Below are 20,125 nucleotides of genomic sequence, written 5' to 3'. Positions count from 1 at the left end.
AAGGTCGCCCTGTCCAGGGGCCTGCCCTGGCCACCACACCTGAGACCACAGCCCCGGGCCCCACCCCTCCCGTCACTCTCTGTTGCCGACCACGGCCCCACACTTGGTATTTGTCCACATCTGTGCCGTCTGCCTCACTGAAATGGGAGCCAAGGGAGCCAGGGCTCTTGGACGCTGAAGAAACCATCAGGACAGCACCTGCCGCAGCGCAGACACTCACTGAGTGTGTTGTATACGCAGTGGACGGTTGGGTGGATGGGAGGGAGGAAGGATCTAGAACGGACGGATGAACGAATGAGTAGATGCATGCATGAGTGGATGAATAACCAGCCGAGGAGGAACACGACCGTCACCACTCCCTCCCCGCGCGCTGGCGGTGCCGTGGCTGGTCTCCCCCTCACCGTCCCACAGACAGCCCTGCAGCCCACGGGCACCGGCCTTCCCGGAGCCGCACACCCGAGCAGCCGCGGGGGACCGTCATCCCCGCTGGGGACGGCCTGCAGGGAGGGAGAAGACACTCCAAGAGCAGCCTCCTGCAGGACGGAAGGCCGGACCCGGTCCCGCGGCTGCCCAAATTAGCCAGGGTCCCTCCTCCCCAGCACACACACGTGCTTGGACATCTCTGGCCTTTTCCAAGGCCCTCCTGAGAGCCACGCCTCCTCCACGTCTGCTTGTTTCTCTGAGCCTCTCTGGGCACCCGTCCGTGAGGGATGGTTCCCTCTGGACTGTTGGAGGCTCTTTCCTGCCGTGCTTCCTGCCTCGCCCTGGCCGTGGGTCAGCGCCTCATCCCGCACAGACTCCGGGCCAAGGCCCCCTTCCCCCTCGGAGCGCCAGCCCCGGGCGTGGAGCCTGGCTTCGCTGCCGTCTCCTCCAATGACTATCATCAAGGACAACGCTAGTCACCCGAGCCATGCCCGGTCCCCCCAGAAATCACCACGTATTCGCGGCTCAACCAGAATGCGGGCCAAGCCGCCCTATCCCGCTCCCTCTCCTGCTTCCAGCTAATCAGGCAGTCCCGAGGGCTCCTCACCCACCGATGCCTCGATTCACCCCTCCACACCGCCTTCCGCCCCCTAGACGCCAGGGCTGACCGACGCCACGGCACCTTCCACACGCAGCCGCGTCTCACTAGAAGCCCGGTGATGGCAGAAGCCAATCACACGCACCCAGAACTTATACGCCCGTCACGTCCCCTGACCCGCCTGGGCCAGAGCTAGACCCGTGCTTGTCAGGGTCGTCTAGGTTGACCCTGCGGTCACAGGACAGTCAAGGTCACACCTGTGGTCTCTGTGCAAGTATCAGTCATGTCCCCTTCACTCTCGGAAGGGTCCCGATGTAAGCAGCAAGCAAGAGAGGAATCTTCCTGGCCTGCCACGCCTGGAAGTGTCTGGTGTGTTCTCTTCTGAGGTTCCTGGAGCAAAGGTTGTGACCTACTTGCATGTGTTTCTTTCTTTCTTTCTTTTTTAAGATTTTATGTATTTATTTGAGAGAGAGAGAGAGAGAGCACAAGCAGGATGAGAGGCAGGCAGAAGGAGAGGGAGAAGCAGGCTTCCCGCTGAGCAGACAGCAGACATGGGGCTCGATCCCGGGACCCTGGGATCATGACCTGAGCTGGAGGCAGAGGCTTAACCGACTGAGCCACCCAGGTGCCCCTTTGCACGTGTTTCTATCACCAGCATCCAGCGTGGTGGCCGGCACATAAGCAAACATCACCAGCTCTGAGGAACGCAGGACGAGCCCACTACGGGATCCAGTATGCTGGAAAGAACTAAGTGACTCTCCTTGGAACACAAGCCGGTCATTCCCTCTCTGCAAGACGGGAGGGTGTCTGTGGGCTGTGGCCCAGTTAGCCTGAGCAGATTCCCTCGGCCATGCCTCCCCGAGCCGGGAGGGCCCGGTCGCTCACCTCCGCACGTGCGGTGCAGCTTCTGGGGACCCAAGGCCGGTGGCTCAGGGTGACAGGTGCATGGGGACGAGCCCTCCATGCCCAAACAGTGGTCCTTCCCAGAGCAGGCACTGAGGTCATCGATGAAGCATTCGTCGACATCTGTTGACAAGAGGAGTAGGTGAGACACTTGTCACAGCCCTTGTCACACCACGTGTCACAGCCCGAACCACCTCGTCATTCGCCTTAACCTCCAGACGGGCATCACACGGGCTGAAGAAGTGGCGTGGGCAGCGGTCTCAGAGTAACTGCCGGAGCCCTGTCTTAAAGAGCCCTGGGGCCCGCCAGGCGCCTTCATCCACGCGGGTGGCCCACGTCTCAGGCCACAGGCAGCCCCGGGGGCTGGGGTCAGGTGGAGCTGCCGCCACCAGCGAGTCTGGAGGGTCCTGAAGTGATGGGGTCTGAAACTCCTGCCCAGGAGTAAACCTCGTGGCCAGGTAGTTCTCCAGACCCGAAGGAGAACAGAGCCGCCCCTGCGGACCGGAAGAGGCCCGTCATCCTCCCCGACAGCTGGACGCTCCGGCAGAGCACGGGCCGGGTCAAGGCTGCTCCACGACCCGGATAAAGCAGACAGAGCGAGGCCACGTCCCAGTTCTATCCCAGCCAGACGGGACACACAGACGCCGAGTCACCTGCCAACCACCCCCCACTGGCTTTCCGCTTTACCGCTCGTGGCTTTTCTTTGAGCTGCCGGTCCCCTCCTCCCCGACAAGCTGTGCTGAGACACCCAGTCTCGGCTCTGTGCCCGCTCTCTGAGAGGGTCCAACCTAGAGCCAAGCCCCACTCCCTCGGACCTCCCCCAGCTGTTCCCTAGTAGACTCCCAACACCGCTACGAGAGGGCCCAGGCGCCCCTGCTGGAAACTCTCCCGCCGCCTCGGGGGTAAACCCGGTTTGCTCTCTGCCAGTGCCTTCCCTTATGGGCGCAGCTCAGTCGGGTCTCGAAGAACATTTTGGAGTAAAATGCAACCGCTGGAGTTTTCCCTGGGCTCCAGACCCTGCACCCCCCTTACATGTGACCTTCATGTCACAGAAGCCCCACCAGCAAGAGAAGCCATCCCCCCTCAGCCCCAGGAGCGGCAGGGGCATCTGGCTCCCACCGTGGGCAAGAACGCTCCACGGGCCCAGCCCTCCACTCACACGCTGTCCACGGCCGCTCAGCGCAAGGGCAGCGCCGAGCCGTGGAGACCGAGGCCATGGGGCCCACAGCCAAAACCCCGTCCTGTGTGGCCCTTTCCAAAAAAAGTTTGCTGACCCCTGACAAAGAGGAGGGCTAGATAACTCCTTCCAGAAAGGAGACCAGCTCTGGGGGTTTACCACGCTCCGTGTTGTGCGGTTCTACTGAACGGGCCTCCCAGGACCAAGGATGTCCTTGGTGAAGCTGGGGGACAGCAAGAGGGCAGGCAAGCGCCCCAAGAGCGGAAGCGATAGCCGTGACCTAGTTGTTCAGGGACCTGCAGAGGAAGGGGAAATCCGGGGCGGGTCGGCGTGGAGGGGACCCGGAGGTGGGAGCCAAGGGAAGCCCAGTGTGGGTGCAAAACCCTTCTCGGGGCGCCTGGGTGGCTCCGTCGGGGAAGCGTCTGACTCTTGGTTTGGGCTCAGGTCATGATCTCAGGGTTGTGGGACTGAGCCCCTTGTCGGGCTCCCTGCTCAGAGGAGAGTCGGCTTAAAGACCCCCCTCTCCCTCTGCGCCCAACCCCGCTGGTGCTCACTCTCTCTCTAATAAATAAATAAATCTTAAAAAAAGAAAAAAAAAAAAACCCTCTCAAATCTTCACCTTGGAGCTCAGAGTTTCAGTTTGGTTTGGGCCCGAATGAGCTGCGTACAGGTCAGACCCTGCTCGTCCTGCAGGGCCCACCCCCCACCCCCCCACCGCGGAGAGGACGGAGGGGAAGTGGCACCTTGCGCCTGGATGTCAATCACTTCATAGACGCGCTTCACGACCTCGTCCAGCATCTCGGAGACCCGGGCCGCAGGCACCGGCCGTGGCAGGCCCAGGAGCAGCTGTGACACCGTGAGGGAGGTGTCCCCGCGGGCTGACTGCAGGTGGTGGACAGCGGGACGCAGCGGCTGCAAGGCACTGGTGACCTGGGAGGCCAGAGCCAGAGCATCACTCGAGGACGGGCACCCATCCGACAGACAGGGAGACTGAGGCCCGGAGAAGCACGCACAGGTGCGCACACACGCACGTGCACACACGCACACACGCACACACGAGTGCACGCCATTCTGCTCCTCGGGAAAGACCCTCTGCCTTGTGCCTCTGTTGGTCATCATCCCAGTAAAAGTCCTACGACCCAGACCATGAACGCTTCTGCAAACACAGTCATGGGTTGAATTCCGGTCCCTTCAAAAAATCCGGTGTTGAAGTCCCAACCCCCAGAACCTCGGGACGGGACCTTGTTTGGAAATAGAGTCATTGCAGGTGTCGTCAGTTATCGGGCGGTCGTTGGGGTGGGCCTCTGTCCAGGACGACTCGTGTCCTGCCACAAAGAAGAACCCCAGCCACAGACAGAGACCCCACATGCCCAGGAACGGGGCCCAGGACAGACCTTCCCTCGCAGCCCTCGGCGGGAGGCCACCCTGGCCACTCCGCGCTTCTAGATGGTCTCCACAACGTTTGGGAGGAAGGTGGGTGGTATGAGCTCCCCGCCAGCAGCACTCTGTACGGCCGCCCCTGGAAAACCCCCAGCCCACCCTCACCCCGAGGGAGATGTGGAATCAGAACCAAGTTTGGGGGGCACTAGAACCCGTCTCCCCCGGGGAGACCCGACACCCCCTTCTCCTGGTGGGGGGGACGCGGAGACACAGCGCACCCCTGGCTCCAGCTTCGTGGGAATCCTGGAGTCGGGGCACCCAGCGCCAGCCAAAGTGGGAGCCCATGGGAGGCAGGACCCCTGCGGAAGCAACACCCACGCTCAGGAAGGGGATGGGGGGAACCCAGACGATACAGTTTAAAATATCAACAACCACAACTCAGAGCCTACATCGTGGGCACGGCTGTCAGCTCCTTACGTGTACGCTGTGAGCCCCAGAGCCCCTGTCACAGGCAGGAGGACGATTACTCTGATGTCGCGGAGGTGTCTGAGGCCCAGGGAGGTGAAGCGACTTGCCCCGGGCGGCACAGCCACGGCGCCGTGGTGGGATTTGGCAGGCAGTCTCAGAACCATGTTCTCACTGGCCAGCCGGGCAGCCCCAGCCCTTCAACAAGCCAAAAAAGACAAACCCCTCCCCGTTGGGACAGTTAAGGAGGCCGCCAGGGCAAGGTGATGTGGAGGAACCCCAGTCTAGCTGCTGTCCCCGACGGCCCAGACACGGGGAGCGTGAGTGCCGTCTGTGCTGGGCTGCGCCCGCCCGTGGGCCACACGGCCAGCTGAGGCTGAGGCCTGTCTATTCGCCGGGTGACTGCACGGGTCACGCACCCACGAAGCGGGCCCTGAGGCCAGACCGTCCCCGGGAAAGCTGCCCAGCGGTGAAGAGGAGCCAGGCCCCGCCCGCCATGGGGGTCTCAGCCCGGCGGGGGTGCTCTGGGCAGCGTGGGGAGATTCCCATGGAAGGTCCTGCAGGGCCGTGCCCACCGTGGGGGTGCTCCCCCAGGCCTGGTGTGGCTCCTCTGGGGACATGCGGCCACATCTAGAGACAGTTCTGATTGTCACAGTGGCTGTGTTTCTGGCTTCCTGCGCATGGAAACCCTGTGATGGCAGGTAGCCCCCACAGGGACGAGCTCCCAACCCCAAATGCAGCTCGTGCCGAAGTGTAGAGACCCCGGCAGCAAGAGGCCCCCACCTGGCACGGTCCCTGAGGCCCGCCAACCTCCATGCGGTGCAGGCTCGAGGGGGGTTAGCGAGGGCGCGGCGCTGGGGCCTGGGCCGTCTGCGCTGCGGCGTCCTTCTATGGAAGCAGAGAGATGACGCGTTCCGCACTCCAAGGCGACGGGCTAGCTCAGGACACCACCGCCTCGGAACGCGGCGAGCTGCTTGCGGCAGTCCGTCCGGTGTACTGCACATAAACCCTGCCTCTCTCAGGCTGGTTTTTATAGATTCAGAATTCACGTCTGGTTCAGAGTCAGCCGTGTTGGGGTCACTTGCAGAACCCCCCATCCTGACCCTCGGTTCCCGCCCAGTGCCTGTCCTCCCCACCTACCATGGAGTGCAGAAGCCGCACGTGGTCCAGGAGCCTGGGGTCCACCTCCTCCAGCTCCCTAAAGTCCATTTTCACCAGGACAGTGACCTGGTACCAGAAGGTCACCGGGCTGTCCGGATCTGCACGAGGATACGCTCTGGTGAGCTACAGATCTGGGGCAGGCAGGGGCCAACTGAGGCTCCCCCAAAGGAATCTGCCACCGGACACAGCGTGGGTCACTTCCCCACCTGCCACCTCTCCCTTCTCTGATAATATATGTAACCCTACATACGCCGTATGATACATTACTGTGTGTCATGCACATCAGATACTACTGTATATATTACATATAACACATATTACGTATATAGCATATAATATAGTATGTTACTATTATCCATAACATATTATACATTTATATTATACACATACATAATATGTACTATATTGTATGTAAGTATCTTCCATAATATAATTATACATTATATATTATGCATAGTGTAATATTTTGTATTGTGTATCCTGTAGCTTCATACTATACTAATATACGCTACGCTGATACCATAGCCTTATAACATATGTCACATATACTATATTTGCAATATTTCTATCTATTTCCCTCGTTCTGAACCTGGACCAACCCATTCTCCTGGGAGCAGCTCATGGTCAGGAGCAGAGCTTTCCAGACCAGACGGGTGCTTAGCGAGGGCCAGGCTGCCAAAGGGCCAAACCGGGGCTCTGCCGAAGCCCCAGCCACCAGCTTTACATCTCCCTCTCTGACGCAGCTCAGGTTCTGACGGGCGCCAGCCCGACCCCTGGGCTTCTCTGGTGCCCTGGGGAGATCAGAGTCACAACTCTTCCAAGAATATCCTCCTTCTCTGGAGGCCCCGTGAGCAATCGTCCCCTCAAGGTGTCAGTTGGACAAAGACATCGCCCGGGAGCGAGAGGTGCCCATGGACATGGCCGCAGGCTCTCTGTAAGATGGAGCTGCTGCTTCTGGAAACCCCCCGCCCCGCCCTTCCCCCACACCAGGGCTTCAACCCTACCTCGGGGGGCGGGAGCCACACAGTGGTGGCCCCGGGATGAAGGGCAGCACTTTCGAAGTCCCGGGCAGTCCGTGTCCAGCACGCATGGTGAGGCGGGGGCTTCCGGCCCCACCACCGGGCAGACCCCAGGTCTCGAGGCAAACTCTCTGGACCGATTCAGGGCTGGAGGGGGGAGTGATTAGCAATCAGTGATGCTGGGCACAAGCCTTGGTTTTCCCGACCCTGGATTCCAGCTGCTTTTCCTGGAGACACGCGACACGACCTGGTCATGGGCTGCGTCCTGGGCTGGGCATCATCTTGGCACGTCCTGCAGAGCAACCATCCAGGGCCGCGTGTTCTGACTTTCATGTAGTCTAACCGTCTTGCCCGGATGGAGGACCGTATGAGCTGGGGCGCTGGGTATCCCCTTCTCTAGGCCATGTGTGGGGGCTCCCCTCTTAGAGACCACTTTGTGGCCCCGTATTCCAATAGCTAGCTCATTTATTGAGCACCTACTATGTTCCAGTACGCACCAGGTACCCAGCACCCAGCAGTGGTCCCGAGGCAAAGTCCCTGCCTCCAGGACACTTAGATTCCAGTGGACAAGGCCAGTACTCACATAGACCTATAGAAACAAGGCCTGGGGGTGGTGGAGACATGATGGGCTTTTGAAGAAAAGGGCTTTCGGGGACGGAGATGCAGGGAAAATACCAGGGAATCTATGGGCTGAAGGAGACTGGCTGGGAGGCACGGGGCTGGCGCTCAGGTTGGTGGAAAGTTCAAGATCAAGGAGAAGAAACTGACCCTAGGGAGGCTGGGGTGCCACCCTCCAGGGGGTGGGATGCTCTGCTGGGACACTCCTGTTGCAGGACCCATGGCGGTCTGCAGGGCTGCCCACCCAGAGGGGCAGCTGGGCTCAGGGCAGCAGGGGCAAAAGGAGCCCGGCAGCCAAGAGCTGGAGGAGGCTGGGGGCCGCAGAGAGGGGCACAGGCATCCCAGGAAGGGCCTGTGTGGTCCGCAGCCTTCCCGTCACCCACCCAGAGGATGAGGGCTCCCGCTACCCTCGGTGTCAGGTAAGTGCACACAGCTCTGCCCGGACTCCTCTAAAGCCCCACACCCTGCCCGACCTTAGGAAGAGCCGTTCCAAGTCCTCCAGATTCCAGGGAAAGCAGAAGAGGTCGGCAGGGGACCACGCTCTGCAAACATCCCGCAGGGGTGGGGAAGGTTAGCCCCGGGGGGATGTGTGGGGTCCCACGTGGAAGGGAAGCCTCAGGGGCTGCGGTCCCAGAGACCGCCCTCTGGGTCCACCAAGGTCTCCGCAGACAGAGAGAAGGTAGGACCCCTGCTAGTGTGGGCGCACGCGGCCCAGGGCAGGTGACTTCACTGCCTTCCAGCAGAGGAAGGGAGAAGAAAGCCAAAACCGCCCAGAGGCGGACACTCTGCCCTCACTCTTCTCACGGGGCCAGGCCAGCTCCTGCCACGTGGCCCACCCTGCTGAGGGACGGCTTGACCTTCAGCCTCAACGCCTTCTCCTCTCCATGCCGTCCGTGGCCCCCTCGCCGCTTCCCAGTCAGCCAGGTGCCTAGTCTGGCGTCTGAAGTCCTGGAGACGTTGTCACGAGGGGGCTGGCTCTGGGGCACAGAGCATGGGTGTGGGGGTCAGCCCGTGGCGGGGAAACACCAGCTTCCCTGGAGGGCCACCGCTCAAGGACCTCAAGGTCATGGCTTTCCCTTCCACCGTAAAAACCAGCAGGCTAAGGAGACGTGAGATGAGACGTAAGGTCGGCTCCTGGGACAGAAAAATGACACTCAGGGGAGAAAAGTGAAGTCCAGGGGCACCGGGGTGGCTCAGTTGTTAAGTGTCTACCTTTGGCTCGGGTCATGATCCCGGAGTCCTGGATGGAGCCCCGCATCGGGCTCCCTGCTCGGCTTCCCTCTCTCCCTGCTTGTGTTCTGCCTTTCGCTGTCTCTCTCTGTCAAATAAATGAATAATTTTTTTTTAAAGTAAAATCTAAATAAAGTGTGAGGTTGAGTTAACGGTGATGTGCGGCGTTGGTTCCATCGTTGGGGCAAAATGCGTCACGGTAACGAAAGGCGCCGCCAGCTGTGGCGGTGGGGGAGGGCGTTAGGGACCGTCTGCCCTCTCTGGACCTCCCTGTAAATCTGCAACTGCTCTAAACTCAGAGGTTTACTTCAATGCAACGAAAATACAGGCCACGGAGAAAAACTGGCTTCCAAAAACGGTCACCCGATCACAACAGCAGTGGTTTCCAGTTCAGTTCATCCTCACGCGGAGGCTGCTGGCGCGCCCCTGCGTGCTTGGAGCCCGACGGCTTACTGAGAGCCCAAGAGAACCGGCAGTTCCAACTTGGTGGAAAGTCAAATATCTGCTTCTCCTTCCACGAGCTCAGCACAAACAATGAAGCAGCCTGGCAACCCAAGGTCAGTTCCAGGTCCACGCGACGGCCCGGAGGTTTCTGTCCGGACGGCGGGAGCTGACGGCTGTCCCAGGGGCTGGGAATCCCACCGGCTCTGGAATCATTGTTCCCGCCCCAGAGGGGTCCTGGTCACCGGCTTGGGGAGCTTCCCGGCCCCATGGGGTCCTGGGCTCGCCCAGCTGAGGAGCCCGTGGAAACCAGGGCTGTCACCCCCGTGGGTGAGTGTCGGCTGAGACGCTCCTAGGAATTGATCGCGAGTGACTCATCCCGGCGTGCCCCCCAGTGTGTGTCCCACACGGTCCTCATCACGGCGGTACTTATTCTAATGGAAAGTTGGAAGCGGCTAGACATCCAGTGGGAGCGGCTCGTCTCATCCACACTTCCGTATCCGCGCCGATGACGTGGTGCCATGTGGCCGCTAAATCACGCGGCACACAGCATCTGGCAGGAACCATGTTCCAGATGAGTGTGGTGCCGGGAATCCCGGTCCGGGCGAGCAGGCGTTTCTAGAAACGCTGCCTCTGCCCGGAGCTCAGGAGAGTGTCAACAGGTTGTGCGTGGGCCGCTGCTCTTCGTTCTTTTCTGTTTCCAGATTTCCTGCGGGGCTCATGTACTCACTCTTGTAACCGTACGGATGAGACATTGAAATAAAGTAAACGTATGACTTGTCACTGTTTCTCCAGTGTGGACTTAAAAAAAAAAAAAAAATGGAAAAAGCCGTCTCTCTAGACTGCAGACACAGCACGCGGGTGCTCTAACTACCTTCCGCTTTTAGAAGGTCGGTGGCTGAGTGGGAGGGGACAGAAGCCAGCCGGGCTGTGGGTCTGCGCTGCCTGGGGACCAGAAAACCGTTGCCGGGATGCCGCTCACCACCCCCTCACTGGGAGGGAAGAATGCCCTGTGCCCTCCGGTCCTCCCCAGACTCCAAGGCTGTGGCCCGTGGCTACCACAGGGGCTGGCCCCTGTCTCATTCTGCAGCGGGTGGCGGGGGCCCTTAAAGACACTTGTCACTTCTCACTTCCCCCGCAAGGCACCAGCAAACGGGCTTTGATGTAAGGAGCACGGGCGTGAAGAGGGGGGTGCTGCCCCGTGTGAGGGCCTGTGGCCGCTGCGGTGTCACACAGGCCCTGGGACCAAGCAGAGGCCTTCCTGGAGGAAGAGGCTGGAGCTCCGCGCCCCGCCCCTCCCACCTCGGCCCCTCCTCCACCCCCACCACGGCCCCCCCCCCTCGAATGCCACAAACTGAATCTGACAGGGGGCTGGGGAGACCCAGCCCGAGTCTGTGTCACCTTGTCAAGGTCCTTGCCCACTGCCCCCTGATGTGTGGCCCCGTCTCCACGGCATGGTGGTGGATGACTCCCGGCCATCAGGGACCAGGAACCCATCTGGCTGGCCTGTCGTCAATAAAGATCCCCTGTGCCTTCCCTCCAGGCCCCCAGCTGCCTCCTCTCCACACAGCTGGCTACTAGAATGACCCTCTAAGGCCCCATTAAGGCCCCTCTAAGGTCCCCCACCCCACTTAGCCACCCCCGGGGGGGCCAGTCGTCCTCGGGGGGGGGGGGTCCTCGCCGCAGCCGCGCCCTCCTGCCACTCCACTCCCAGCAGCTCCCCCAGAGAGCCCTGCCCATGGGACCCTAACTAGAATGTTTGGCCTCTCCACACCTGGTGAGTTCCTCATTAAAGGTGCCAGCACTCCACATGCGGAGCTGACGTCCCCCGAGAGGCATTCCCCGGGCACTGGCTTGTGGACGGCAAGAGAGAGGAGCAGCAAGCAGGTGGCGGGGAGGGGACACGCACCCTCCCCGTCCCCTGAGAATTCCCTGGCTTCGCACAGCAGGGCAGCAGCCTGACCGAAAGGCACCGGTCATCATGGGTGGGGCTGGGGGGTGGGGCTCCAGGGGGCTCCTCTGGGCGGGGGACCTCACAGCAGCAGGGAGCCGGCGGGAAGAGAGTGGCTGTCACAGGGACAAATGGACAGGACCGGGCAGCCCCCACCTTCTACCCCTGGGTCCGGACCCTCCACGCCTAGGTGCCGTGGCCTGAGTCCTCCCCACCACGGGGACCTCTGCCACCCTCAGGAAGAGAGGTGCCCCCAGGCAGCCCTTCCTTGGTGCCCATGGCCCTTGGAGACAAGGAGAGTTGGAAGGGAGGCCAGTGTCCGCAGAGGAAGGGACACCTGAGATCCAGTCCCTGGCGGGACCCCAGGGGACAGCCCCCCACTGAAAGGGCACCCTCGGGAACCAGTGGGGACTTGGAGCTGGCCGCAGGCTGTGGGCCCTGAGGTTTTTATTGGCAGTGGTGGCCTTGGTGATAGTGGTGTCATTTTACGGCTCATCCCTGTGTGTAACCCTCTGAGCGGGGTCAGTGGGACCTGCCAGCCATGTCTGTCCTCCGTGAGGCTGCTTCGGGGGCCTGTAAAGCCGTGCTCGGGATGACTCAGTGTGCCAAGCCCACACAGCCCTCTGCAGGGCCCGCACCACCACATCCTGCAGCCGCCGGGAGTGGGGGTGAGGGGACCGCCAGCCCTGGTGTGCAGCGACCTGGCCTCGGGCCGCCTGGGCACGGGCCACATGGGATGCCCCTCCTGGACCACCGGACAGCAGCTTCGTGCTTTCTGGAGGCAGCAGTCCTCATTTCTAGGGGTGGCCCCTGGAAACTCAGCGGGGGCCACACCCTTCCCACTTCCCCTCTGCAACAGGGGTGGGGGCAGGGAGACCTTCTTGGCGGCTCAGAAACTCATTTTTGATCTCATATTGACTCAAATTGAACCACCACCACCACCACCCACGTCTTCACACAGGCACCCTCTCCCCTGGAAGAGGTCTTCTGGAAAGTTCTCTCCATGGTGAGAGGCTGAGCCCTGAATGTTGCAAAAAGTCCAGCCCCCTGGCTGGGCACAGCCACACTGGTCTCCCAGGCGCCTGCCCCAAGCATCCTCCAAAGAGCCCGTGGAAGAAGAGGACTCAGGGGCCCCGGACAGTTGGGGGGGGGGGCAGGGGACCTTTCCCTTTCACCCATGGGCACTCGGATGAGGATTTCCATTGAAGGAAGCGTTCAGCTTTTAAAAAGAAAAGACCTTCACCAATACAGACGAGTTTGCAATGCTGGTTCTCAAACAGCTGAAGTTCGCGTTGCTCGAGACCTTTAAAACAGACCCCAGTGCCTCGCCTTTGTCCCAGACCAATTCCATCCCCTTCTCTGAGGACCGCATCCACACGTTTGCGTTTTTAAAGCTGCCCAGGGGCCTCCGGTGTGCAGTCAGGTCTGAGAGCCACTGCTCCAAAACGGGGGCTCCCAAGGGGGCCCCCCAGAGCCTCAGGACCCGCTGGGAACTTGGACTCCACCCCAAGCCGCTGGTCCCAGGGATAGGGGCTGGGCCAGTGACCTGCGCAGGGACAAGCCCTCCAGACGACCCTGATGCTCGCTCTAGCTGGAGAATCATTGCTCCAGAAGGGCTCAGGGGTGCCAACAGTGCACATCCTGAGTCTCACGAGGGGTCCCCGGCCCCCCGCCCACTGGCCACCCCGGACTCACGCAGGACGCAGTAGAGGCCCAGCTGCTCGTAGCCCGCACAGCAGTCGGTCACGTTCCTGGCCTCGGGGACCTCCACGGTCAGGTACCGGGTTCTGTAGACCGTCTTGGGGCATCGCCTCCACGGGATCCACCCACCGCAGGGGGCGTAGGTCACGTGCAACGTCTGGACGGCCTCCACCTTCTGGACGTTTCGGGTCACGCTGGAGTTGCACAGCTGGAAGCTCAGCAGGGAAAGGCCTTTTTCTAGGAGGGGTAAGAGGAGGGATGGAGGAAACAACCAAGAGGAAAACGCCGGAATCAAATCCAGAGAAGGGGCCGTGGGCCAGTCCTCTAGTTCTGCAAGAGCAAGGAAAGCCAGACCCTCCCCTCCCCCAGGTGCTCCCCACCAGAGTCTGCCCACCGGCCGGCTGAGAGGTCAGGCAATCGCGTGAACTTGGGGGCGTCATGGGTGAACGGGGACCTGCATGCTTAGAAGTCTCCGTGCCGAGCCCGGAGCTCGCCCCCAACCCCGGGGTCATTCATGCTTCCCACCGCCCGGGCGCTGACGGTGCACCAGAGACAAGGCGGGAAGGGACCAAGCACCTAGGGCTCGCACCCCGTTTCCTGCTCTGCGCCCCGATCCCACCAGCTGCAGCTCTGAATCTCCGCGAGCCTCGGGCGTGTCCTCGCGATATGAACATACGACCACCCCCTCCGTACGCATAATAGGAAAGGCTGCCCCGGGCCGGGCTCAGACGGGAACGGCAGCCTTTTGTGGAACAAGCAACCCCTGAAACACACACTAGACGTTCCTAGACGATAAAGCTCGGCCTGACGCGTGCAGCCATCGTCAGAGACGAGAGCACGGCGCCCCACCGAGGACAGCACCCTCCTGCCCGCTGGGTCTCTGTGTCTCCCACCTGCTGCTGTGCACAAACGCCAACGGCCTCCGGCCCTATGTCAGTCTGATCACTGGGCTCTCAAGACCCCGGGGCAGCCCCTCCTTTCACTAGCCGGGGGCCTGGGGCATCCCGTCTGCCCACGGAGCCTCTGTCACCTCGTGTAGCAAGGATTGTCACGGGTGGAATCCTGTCCCTACCCAACCTTCCAAAACTCATGGGCTGAAGTCCTGGAAGGAGGCGTTTGCAGATATCATTAGCTGAGATGTTATAGTGCGTTAGGGTAGAGCCCCTTCCGTGATGCCTGGCGTCCTTACAAAAGGGGAAATCTGGACACAGAGACAGACAGGCAAGGAGGCACAGGCGGAGATTGGAGAGGTACCGCCCCCAGCCAAGGAGCACCCAGGCTGCCAGCAAAGCCCCAGAAGCTGGGGGAGAGGACGGAGCAGGTTCTCCATCCCAGCCTCAGGAGAAACCAGCCCTGCCTCCATCTCAGACTTCTGGGCTCTGGAGCTGAGAGGAGGCAGATCTCTGCCCTAAGGCCCCAGTCGGAGGTGCTGAGGCAGGGCAGCCCCAGGGAACTTCCCGGCCAGGCCCGCGCACTCGTGGGCTCTTGGTGTCGGATGAGGGGATGGCGGGACCGTCCTTTGTTCGTCAGATGTGTAACCTCTGAGCTCTCGGCTTTACAAAACGATGCCATTCCGGGAGAAGCACCTGTGTTACCCCAGGGAGGAGTGTGTACCCTGGGGAGAAGCTGGGCTTCTGGAAGGAGCTGAGACAGCCGCAGAAATCATCTGCATCACCAACTCCAGCACGGCGCCCCAAAGACCCCCTCCCTCGGCCTCACAGCCTCCCCCGAGCGTGCAGAGAGTAAGACTGGGGGCTGGTGACCCTGGGGAGAAGCAGGGCTGAGCCAGCCCCCAGCCCGGGCTGACAAGGGGCGGTCTGCAGCCTTACTCTGCGCAGAACACGGGGCTGGATCCCCGAGTACAGAGCAAGCCCACCCCGGAGCCATGGGAGCCGCGGGGCCGCCTCCCCGCTCAACGCTGCGCTGCCGGGGGTGGATCCTCTGGGAGAGGAGCCGGGGGCTTCCCCTCCTCACCAAAGGGGGGCTGCGGCGAGACACAGGGAGGCCCTCATACTGGGTTGGGGGAGCGGGAAACAGCCCAGAGCTCGGATATCACACGGGGAAGGGACTGGAGAAGTGGGCTCCGTGAGCGTGGCCCCTCACTGTGTGGGACACACAAAGCCCGAGCCTTCCTGCTCCGAGAATTTAGGAAGGACGCTCTGGACTGTGGTTCTCGTCTTCACCTAAGAGGAGCTGCTAACCACGGATGCAGGTTACATTCCTAGCCCTGGGGAGCCGCTGTCCCCATCTGATTACGACAAGGCCCAGGTGAGCGTCAGCAGAGCCCTCACAAAAGTGCTCACAAAAGTGCACGTGCACACATGCGTGTGCACACACAGGCACACGTGCACCTCCTCTGAAACTGCATTTGGGACCCGTGCGTTTTGGCTTTTTGCATTCCTCGGGAGGCCACCGGTTCCTCTCCGAGCCTGGCTTCTCGGCGGAGCCCAGAGGAGATCCTCCCTTTGTACGGGACCTTCCAGGGAGCCCAAAGCATGGGAGTCAGGGGTCCTGGGCTCTGGTCTCAGAGGTGGGAAATAACCCTAAGGAGGGAGAGCGACCTGGGGTCAGAAGATCCCCATTCACACCGGCTTTACCGCAACCAGCTCCGTGATTCATGCCCTCCCAGAGACCCCCTCTTGTCATCTGTCAAACGCTGACTGCGTCCTGGGATTCAGTAAGCGACACTGTGCCTGGGAAGGCAGTCCCCGGCATGAAGGGCAGGAAGCCGGGTGACACCGACACCGCCCTGAGCCCCGGCTCCCGGAGTCCCCACGGGCACAGCGAGGGGCTCGGGGGGGACCTCCTGACAGCTCCAGCTCCTCGAGGCTGTACGGTTTACACGGAACCCATCACGCAGGAAAAAGCAAAGGGAAGAAATCACCACCAGAGTTCTGCTTGCAGCGGGAAAAATGCAAAACCGGGGCTTCACCGAAGCGGACGGTGGAAGCCGAGTGGATTTGTGCGAATTCCCAGCCGAGTAGGACAGATTTCAAAGGGACGTGATGGCAAAGGTCTCAGGTCTCTGCAGTCTGGGGCTTCAGAAACCGGCCGTGCTCTCGGCAGAACCGCGGGCCTGGCAGAGCTTGGGCAGGCGACCTCGAGGGGTCCCTCACCGCCCTGGGGGCCACTTTTCACCTTCAGGCACCAAAGAGGACCGGAGGTGGGACCTCCCTTGGGGTCGAGCAGAGTCGAGCCAGAACCCGCGGCAATGGAAATTCAGCCCGCTGCCGGCTGTGCGGCCTGGGGCGAGTCCCTGCCCGCTCTGGGTTTCCCTCCCCTTACCCGCAGCTGGGGACACAACACTCAGACTCGAGGCTCGGGAGACTTTGACTAGGACTCTCTAGGAACTCACTCCTCAGCACGGCCTGTGCCGGCAGCACAAATGCAGAGTTCCAGGTCCCACCCCAGACCCTCTGACTCAGAATCTGTGCTTGAACCCCCAGACCTTCTGACTCAGAATCTGTGCTTGAACCCCGCCCTGAGCCCCCACCCCACCAGCTGACTCGGAGGCACACACGCCTTCTCTTCTGTGGTTACCGGAAAATTCGGCCAGACGGGACGGAGGTCCCCTCTCAAAGCAGACGCATCTCTGCAGGGCCGCCGTCCCCACGAGACCTGCTCCCAGGACCCCCACTCCTCCGGCATCACCCATGCCGAGCTCCGAGCCCTCACCTGTGAAGCCACTGGCCTGGGTCGGGCCCGCCGCGCTGACCAGAGCCAGCAGGGCCAGCCGCAGGGTCCTGAGCATGGTCGGACCGAGGTAGGGCTCTGGGTCTCCTGTGAGCAGCCCTGCGGAGGGGCCTGGAGAAAGGGCCCTTCTGTTCCTGGTGTGCCTAGAGGCGATGGCTTCAGGGCATGTGCTCCAAGGGAACAGTCCCTTATGCCTGCTGGCTGACACCTGCCGCCCCCATGGCTGTGTCCCTCAGGAGACCCGCGGGGCACAGCCCATTCTCTCTCCAGACAGATGGCACCCGACCAGCAGACAGCATCGCCAAGTCCCATCTCACTGTTACGCAGAAAACCCGTTTCAGACCCAAATCTGACTCCCTCCATCAAGGACAAAGTATTCTCTTTCCTTATCGTGGCGATCTGGCTGGAGAACAGCGCCACATCAAAGTGGGTCCCGAAAAGCACCCTTCAGCCGGCGGGACAATACAGATCAAAGCCATCGGAGTGTACAGACCCCTCCAGCCCGCCACCTCCTCCGGGGTCTCGGAGCGGCCCGTTCCTCGTCAGCGTCTGACCCGGAGGAGCGTTGAAGCGAGCCATCGCAGGGGATGGGAACGCAGAGCTTCGCAGAGCCCCAGGCGCCACGTCACGCAGACGGGGAGACAATTTAAAGTCGACACAGTCCCTCGTAAACCCCATCTCCACGAGCGATGACTCTGTGTGCCTCCGGGAACGTGGGCGCCGTCCCAAGAGGGCCACAGGAGTAAAAGGGAACCCCTTGCAGGTGACGGGGGACGAGCGCTTTATGTTTGATGTCAGTGGCCCACACGTCACCGGTGACACGGGTCTGTACATCTCCAGTCGGTGGTGCCGCCCTGCTCCCCCGCTGGGTCGTCTTTCACGGCTCGGGGCTCGGAGCCGGAGTGCATTTCTACCATGAGATGAAGATCTCGTTAGCTCTGCCAAGAAAGCTTTCAAATAAGGTAGCAAAGACCCATCGTGGCTGCGGGGTTCGCGAGAGTTGTTCCCTGTGCTCCAGAGACAAAATAGCCTCTCTGAAGGGACCTTCCAGCTGCTGCGTGTTTCCTCCTCCGTGGAGTAACCTGTAAGCAGACGAACAGGGCATTTGCGTGGTTAGTGGTTAAACGAGAGTCTCCAGGACGAGAGGAAAAAAACAAGGAGCTGCAAAACCTCACGCAGCCAAGGGGGGCTCGGCACGGGGGTCTTGGAAAGTCTGCAGGACAGGATTGACTCACAGACTGTGCCGTGATTTTAAAGAATTTTTCAATAAGAGAAGAATGCATTTTAAAGATGTCACATAATATTCAAGAAAATAGGCTTTAATCAACACTAACAATAAACAGGAAAGTATTGTAATTTAGGTCAGCCTGAGCATTTAGGAATATGACATGAATCCGTATTACAACATTCTATGGTCTTATTTCTTAGAACTCCGGCTATTATAGAAGCCCATGAATGCTTCTGTGAAGTCTGAAGGTGCGGTTAAGGGTGATATCATCCAGTTGAAATCGGTTCTGTGCCCTGTTTTTTCTCACCTTTAGAACTAGTCTAGGAAGTAGGTCCCTTGTGCCCATTGCTCAGATGAAGAAACTGAGGGTCAGAGAGGCTGCCTAGCCTGTGGCCGGGACATTCAACCCCGAAGCCTGAATTCCTCACAGTCCACCCCCCACCCCCACCGTCGGGTCACGGTTCCAACCAAGCGAGCGTCCGGCCAGACGCACAGAGCGCGCAGCCGGCTCCGACGTCTTTCCAGCACCGCACGTCACCTTCACTCGGAAGCGTCCGTAAAACGTCGTCATATCATGCTTTCCCTTAATATCAAAACTCACATGATTAAAAAACTCTCGAAATGGACCATCCGTTGCTCGCTTGGTCCTCCGTACACCGCCTTCCCCTACAGGCGCACCAGGAAAACGTGTGTTGTTTCGACTTCACCCATGCTGAGGTCTCCCCTCCGGTTCCTGCCGATGCGTCCTTTTCTGTACGGCGGCCGCAGGGTTCTCCCACGTTTCTTCTCGGTGGAAACGCTCTGAGGAGGAAATGACCCCGCCCTGTAACCCAGCGGGGAGAGGGCGGCCCTCCCGGGTGTCAAGTTCGTCACTTCCAAGGAGTATCCGTCCGGCAGCGTGCCCTCCCGTCCCCTCTCCTCACGCGGGGTCTCCGTGCAGAAAACCCGGGGTCTCGCCCAACAGTCTCCAAGAACCAGGGATCTGGGGCAGCCGTTGGTGCGGTGGCGCTCACTCGCACACACGCACTCGCTCACGTGCGCATGCAAACACCTGGGGTTCTGTGCTGTCCTGTGTACACACTCACTCCCATGCAGACAAACTCACACTCGGGCATGCATCCATAGTGCGAATGTGCACCTGCTCAGACATTCTCACCTGCGTGCATGCACATGCACGCGCTCGCAGCCCACACTCACATGTGCGAGTGAGTACACATGAGCTAGCTGCTTGCACACTCACACCCGTGTATGTAATGTGTGTACACACTCACACGAGCTCACAGCTCACACTCTCATATATGTGTGTACAGACATGCTCGGCTGCTTGCACGCGCTCACCCTCACGTGTGCGCACACACACTCACACATGCTTGTGCTCACGCTCTCGTGTGTGCAAATGCAGATGTGCTCTGCTGCTTGCACACTCACACACTTGTGTGTGTGGCTGCACACACAAGCAGCCAGACACAAGCCCACAGGACGAGGCTGTATTTCTGTCCCCAGAGCGTGTCTCCGAGGACATGACCCCGTCTCTGCTCTCGGTGACGGTGTGGCCGCTGGGCTCTGCCTGCTCTGTCCCCCTGCAGGAAGGCGGTGAACAAGCTGACCTCAGAAGGGTTCCGAGATCAGTGGTCCCGCGCACAGCAGATGCACTGGAAAATCACGTCTGTCATTATCCTACAGCCAAAACGTATGTGCCCCAGCACTGTCCTGGGACACGGCAATTGTGTCCCAAGGGACGGATGTGAGCGGCCATAGAGGAGGGGCTCACTGCTGGTCTAGGGCAGGGATGACTCCGGTGGCATCACTCACTGCTCGCAGCCCCCGTTCTAGAATCCTGCTCGACGTGCAGCCTTGGCAATGACCACCCAGCCGGTGAGCAGGCTGGGAGGTGCCGTGCTGTTCCCTGCCTTGCCCGGCCTCAGGTTGGGGGGTGAGCGCAGAGAGAGGCACAGGGACAGGGCTGTCCCGGGGCGTGGGGACCCACGGTGAGGCCTTTGCCCAGAGTCCCGGCTGCTGGGGGGGCTCTCCTTATCATTGGTGTGGTCTCTTTACGGTCCTGGAACTACACACAGGCATGGACCTTTTGGTTTTGGTTTTGTTTTTTTTTAAAAAAAAGATTTTATTTATTTGACAC

General features: G+C 60.7%; 1 protein-coding gene across 1 annotated transcript in view; it reads right to left on the bottom strand.

Moving 5' to 3' along the window:
• The window catches only part of UMODL1 (uromodulin like 1), a 55,682-nt gene extending 38,864 nt beyond the window's left edge, over positions 1–16,818 (bottom strand). The window contains exons 1-6 of the mRNA XM_059165111.1: positions 16,743–16,818; positions 13,062–13,304; positions 7,112–7,273; positions 6,087–6,205; positions 3,845–4,031; positions 1,907–2,047 (exon numbers count right to left, since the gene is read on the bottom strand). Of these exons, the coding sequence (XP_059021094.1) occupies positions 1,907–2,047; positions 3,845–4,031; positions 6,087–6,205; positions 7,112–7,273; positions 13,062–13,304; positions 16,743–16,818 (928 nt within the window). The remainder of the gene's footprint in view (positions 1–1,906; positions 2,048–3,844; positions 4,032–6,086; positions 6,206–7,111; positions 7,274–13,061; positions 13,305–16,742) is intronic.
• Positions 16,819–20,125: the final 3,307 nt, after the last annotated feature.

Source organism: Mustela lutreola, chromosome 2 (genome assembly GCF_030435805.1).
Source record: "Mustela lutreola isolate mMusLut2 chromosome 2, mMusLut2.pri, whole genome shotgun sequence".
In the NCBI taxonomy this organism is placed as follows: Eukaryota; Metazoa; Chordata; class Mammalia; order Carnivora; family Mustelidae; genus Mustela; species Mustela lutreola.
The sequence above is the reverse complement of the archived record's forward strand: the minus strand, read 5'-3'. Positions and strand labels throughout refer to the sequence as shown.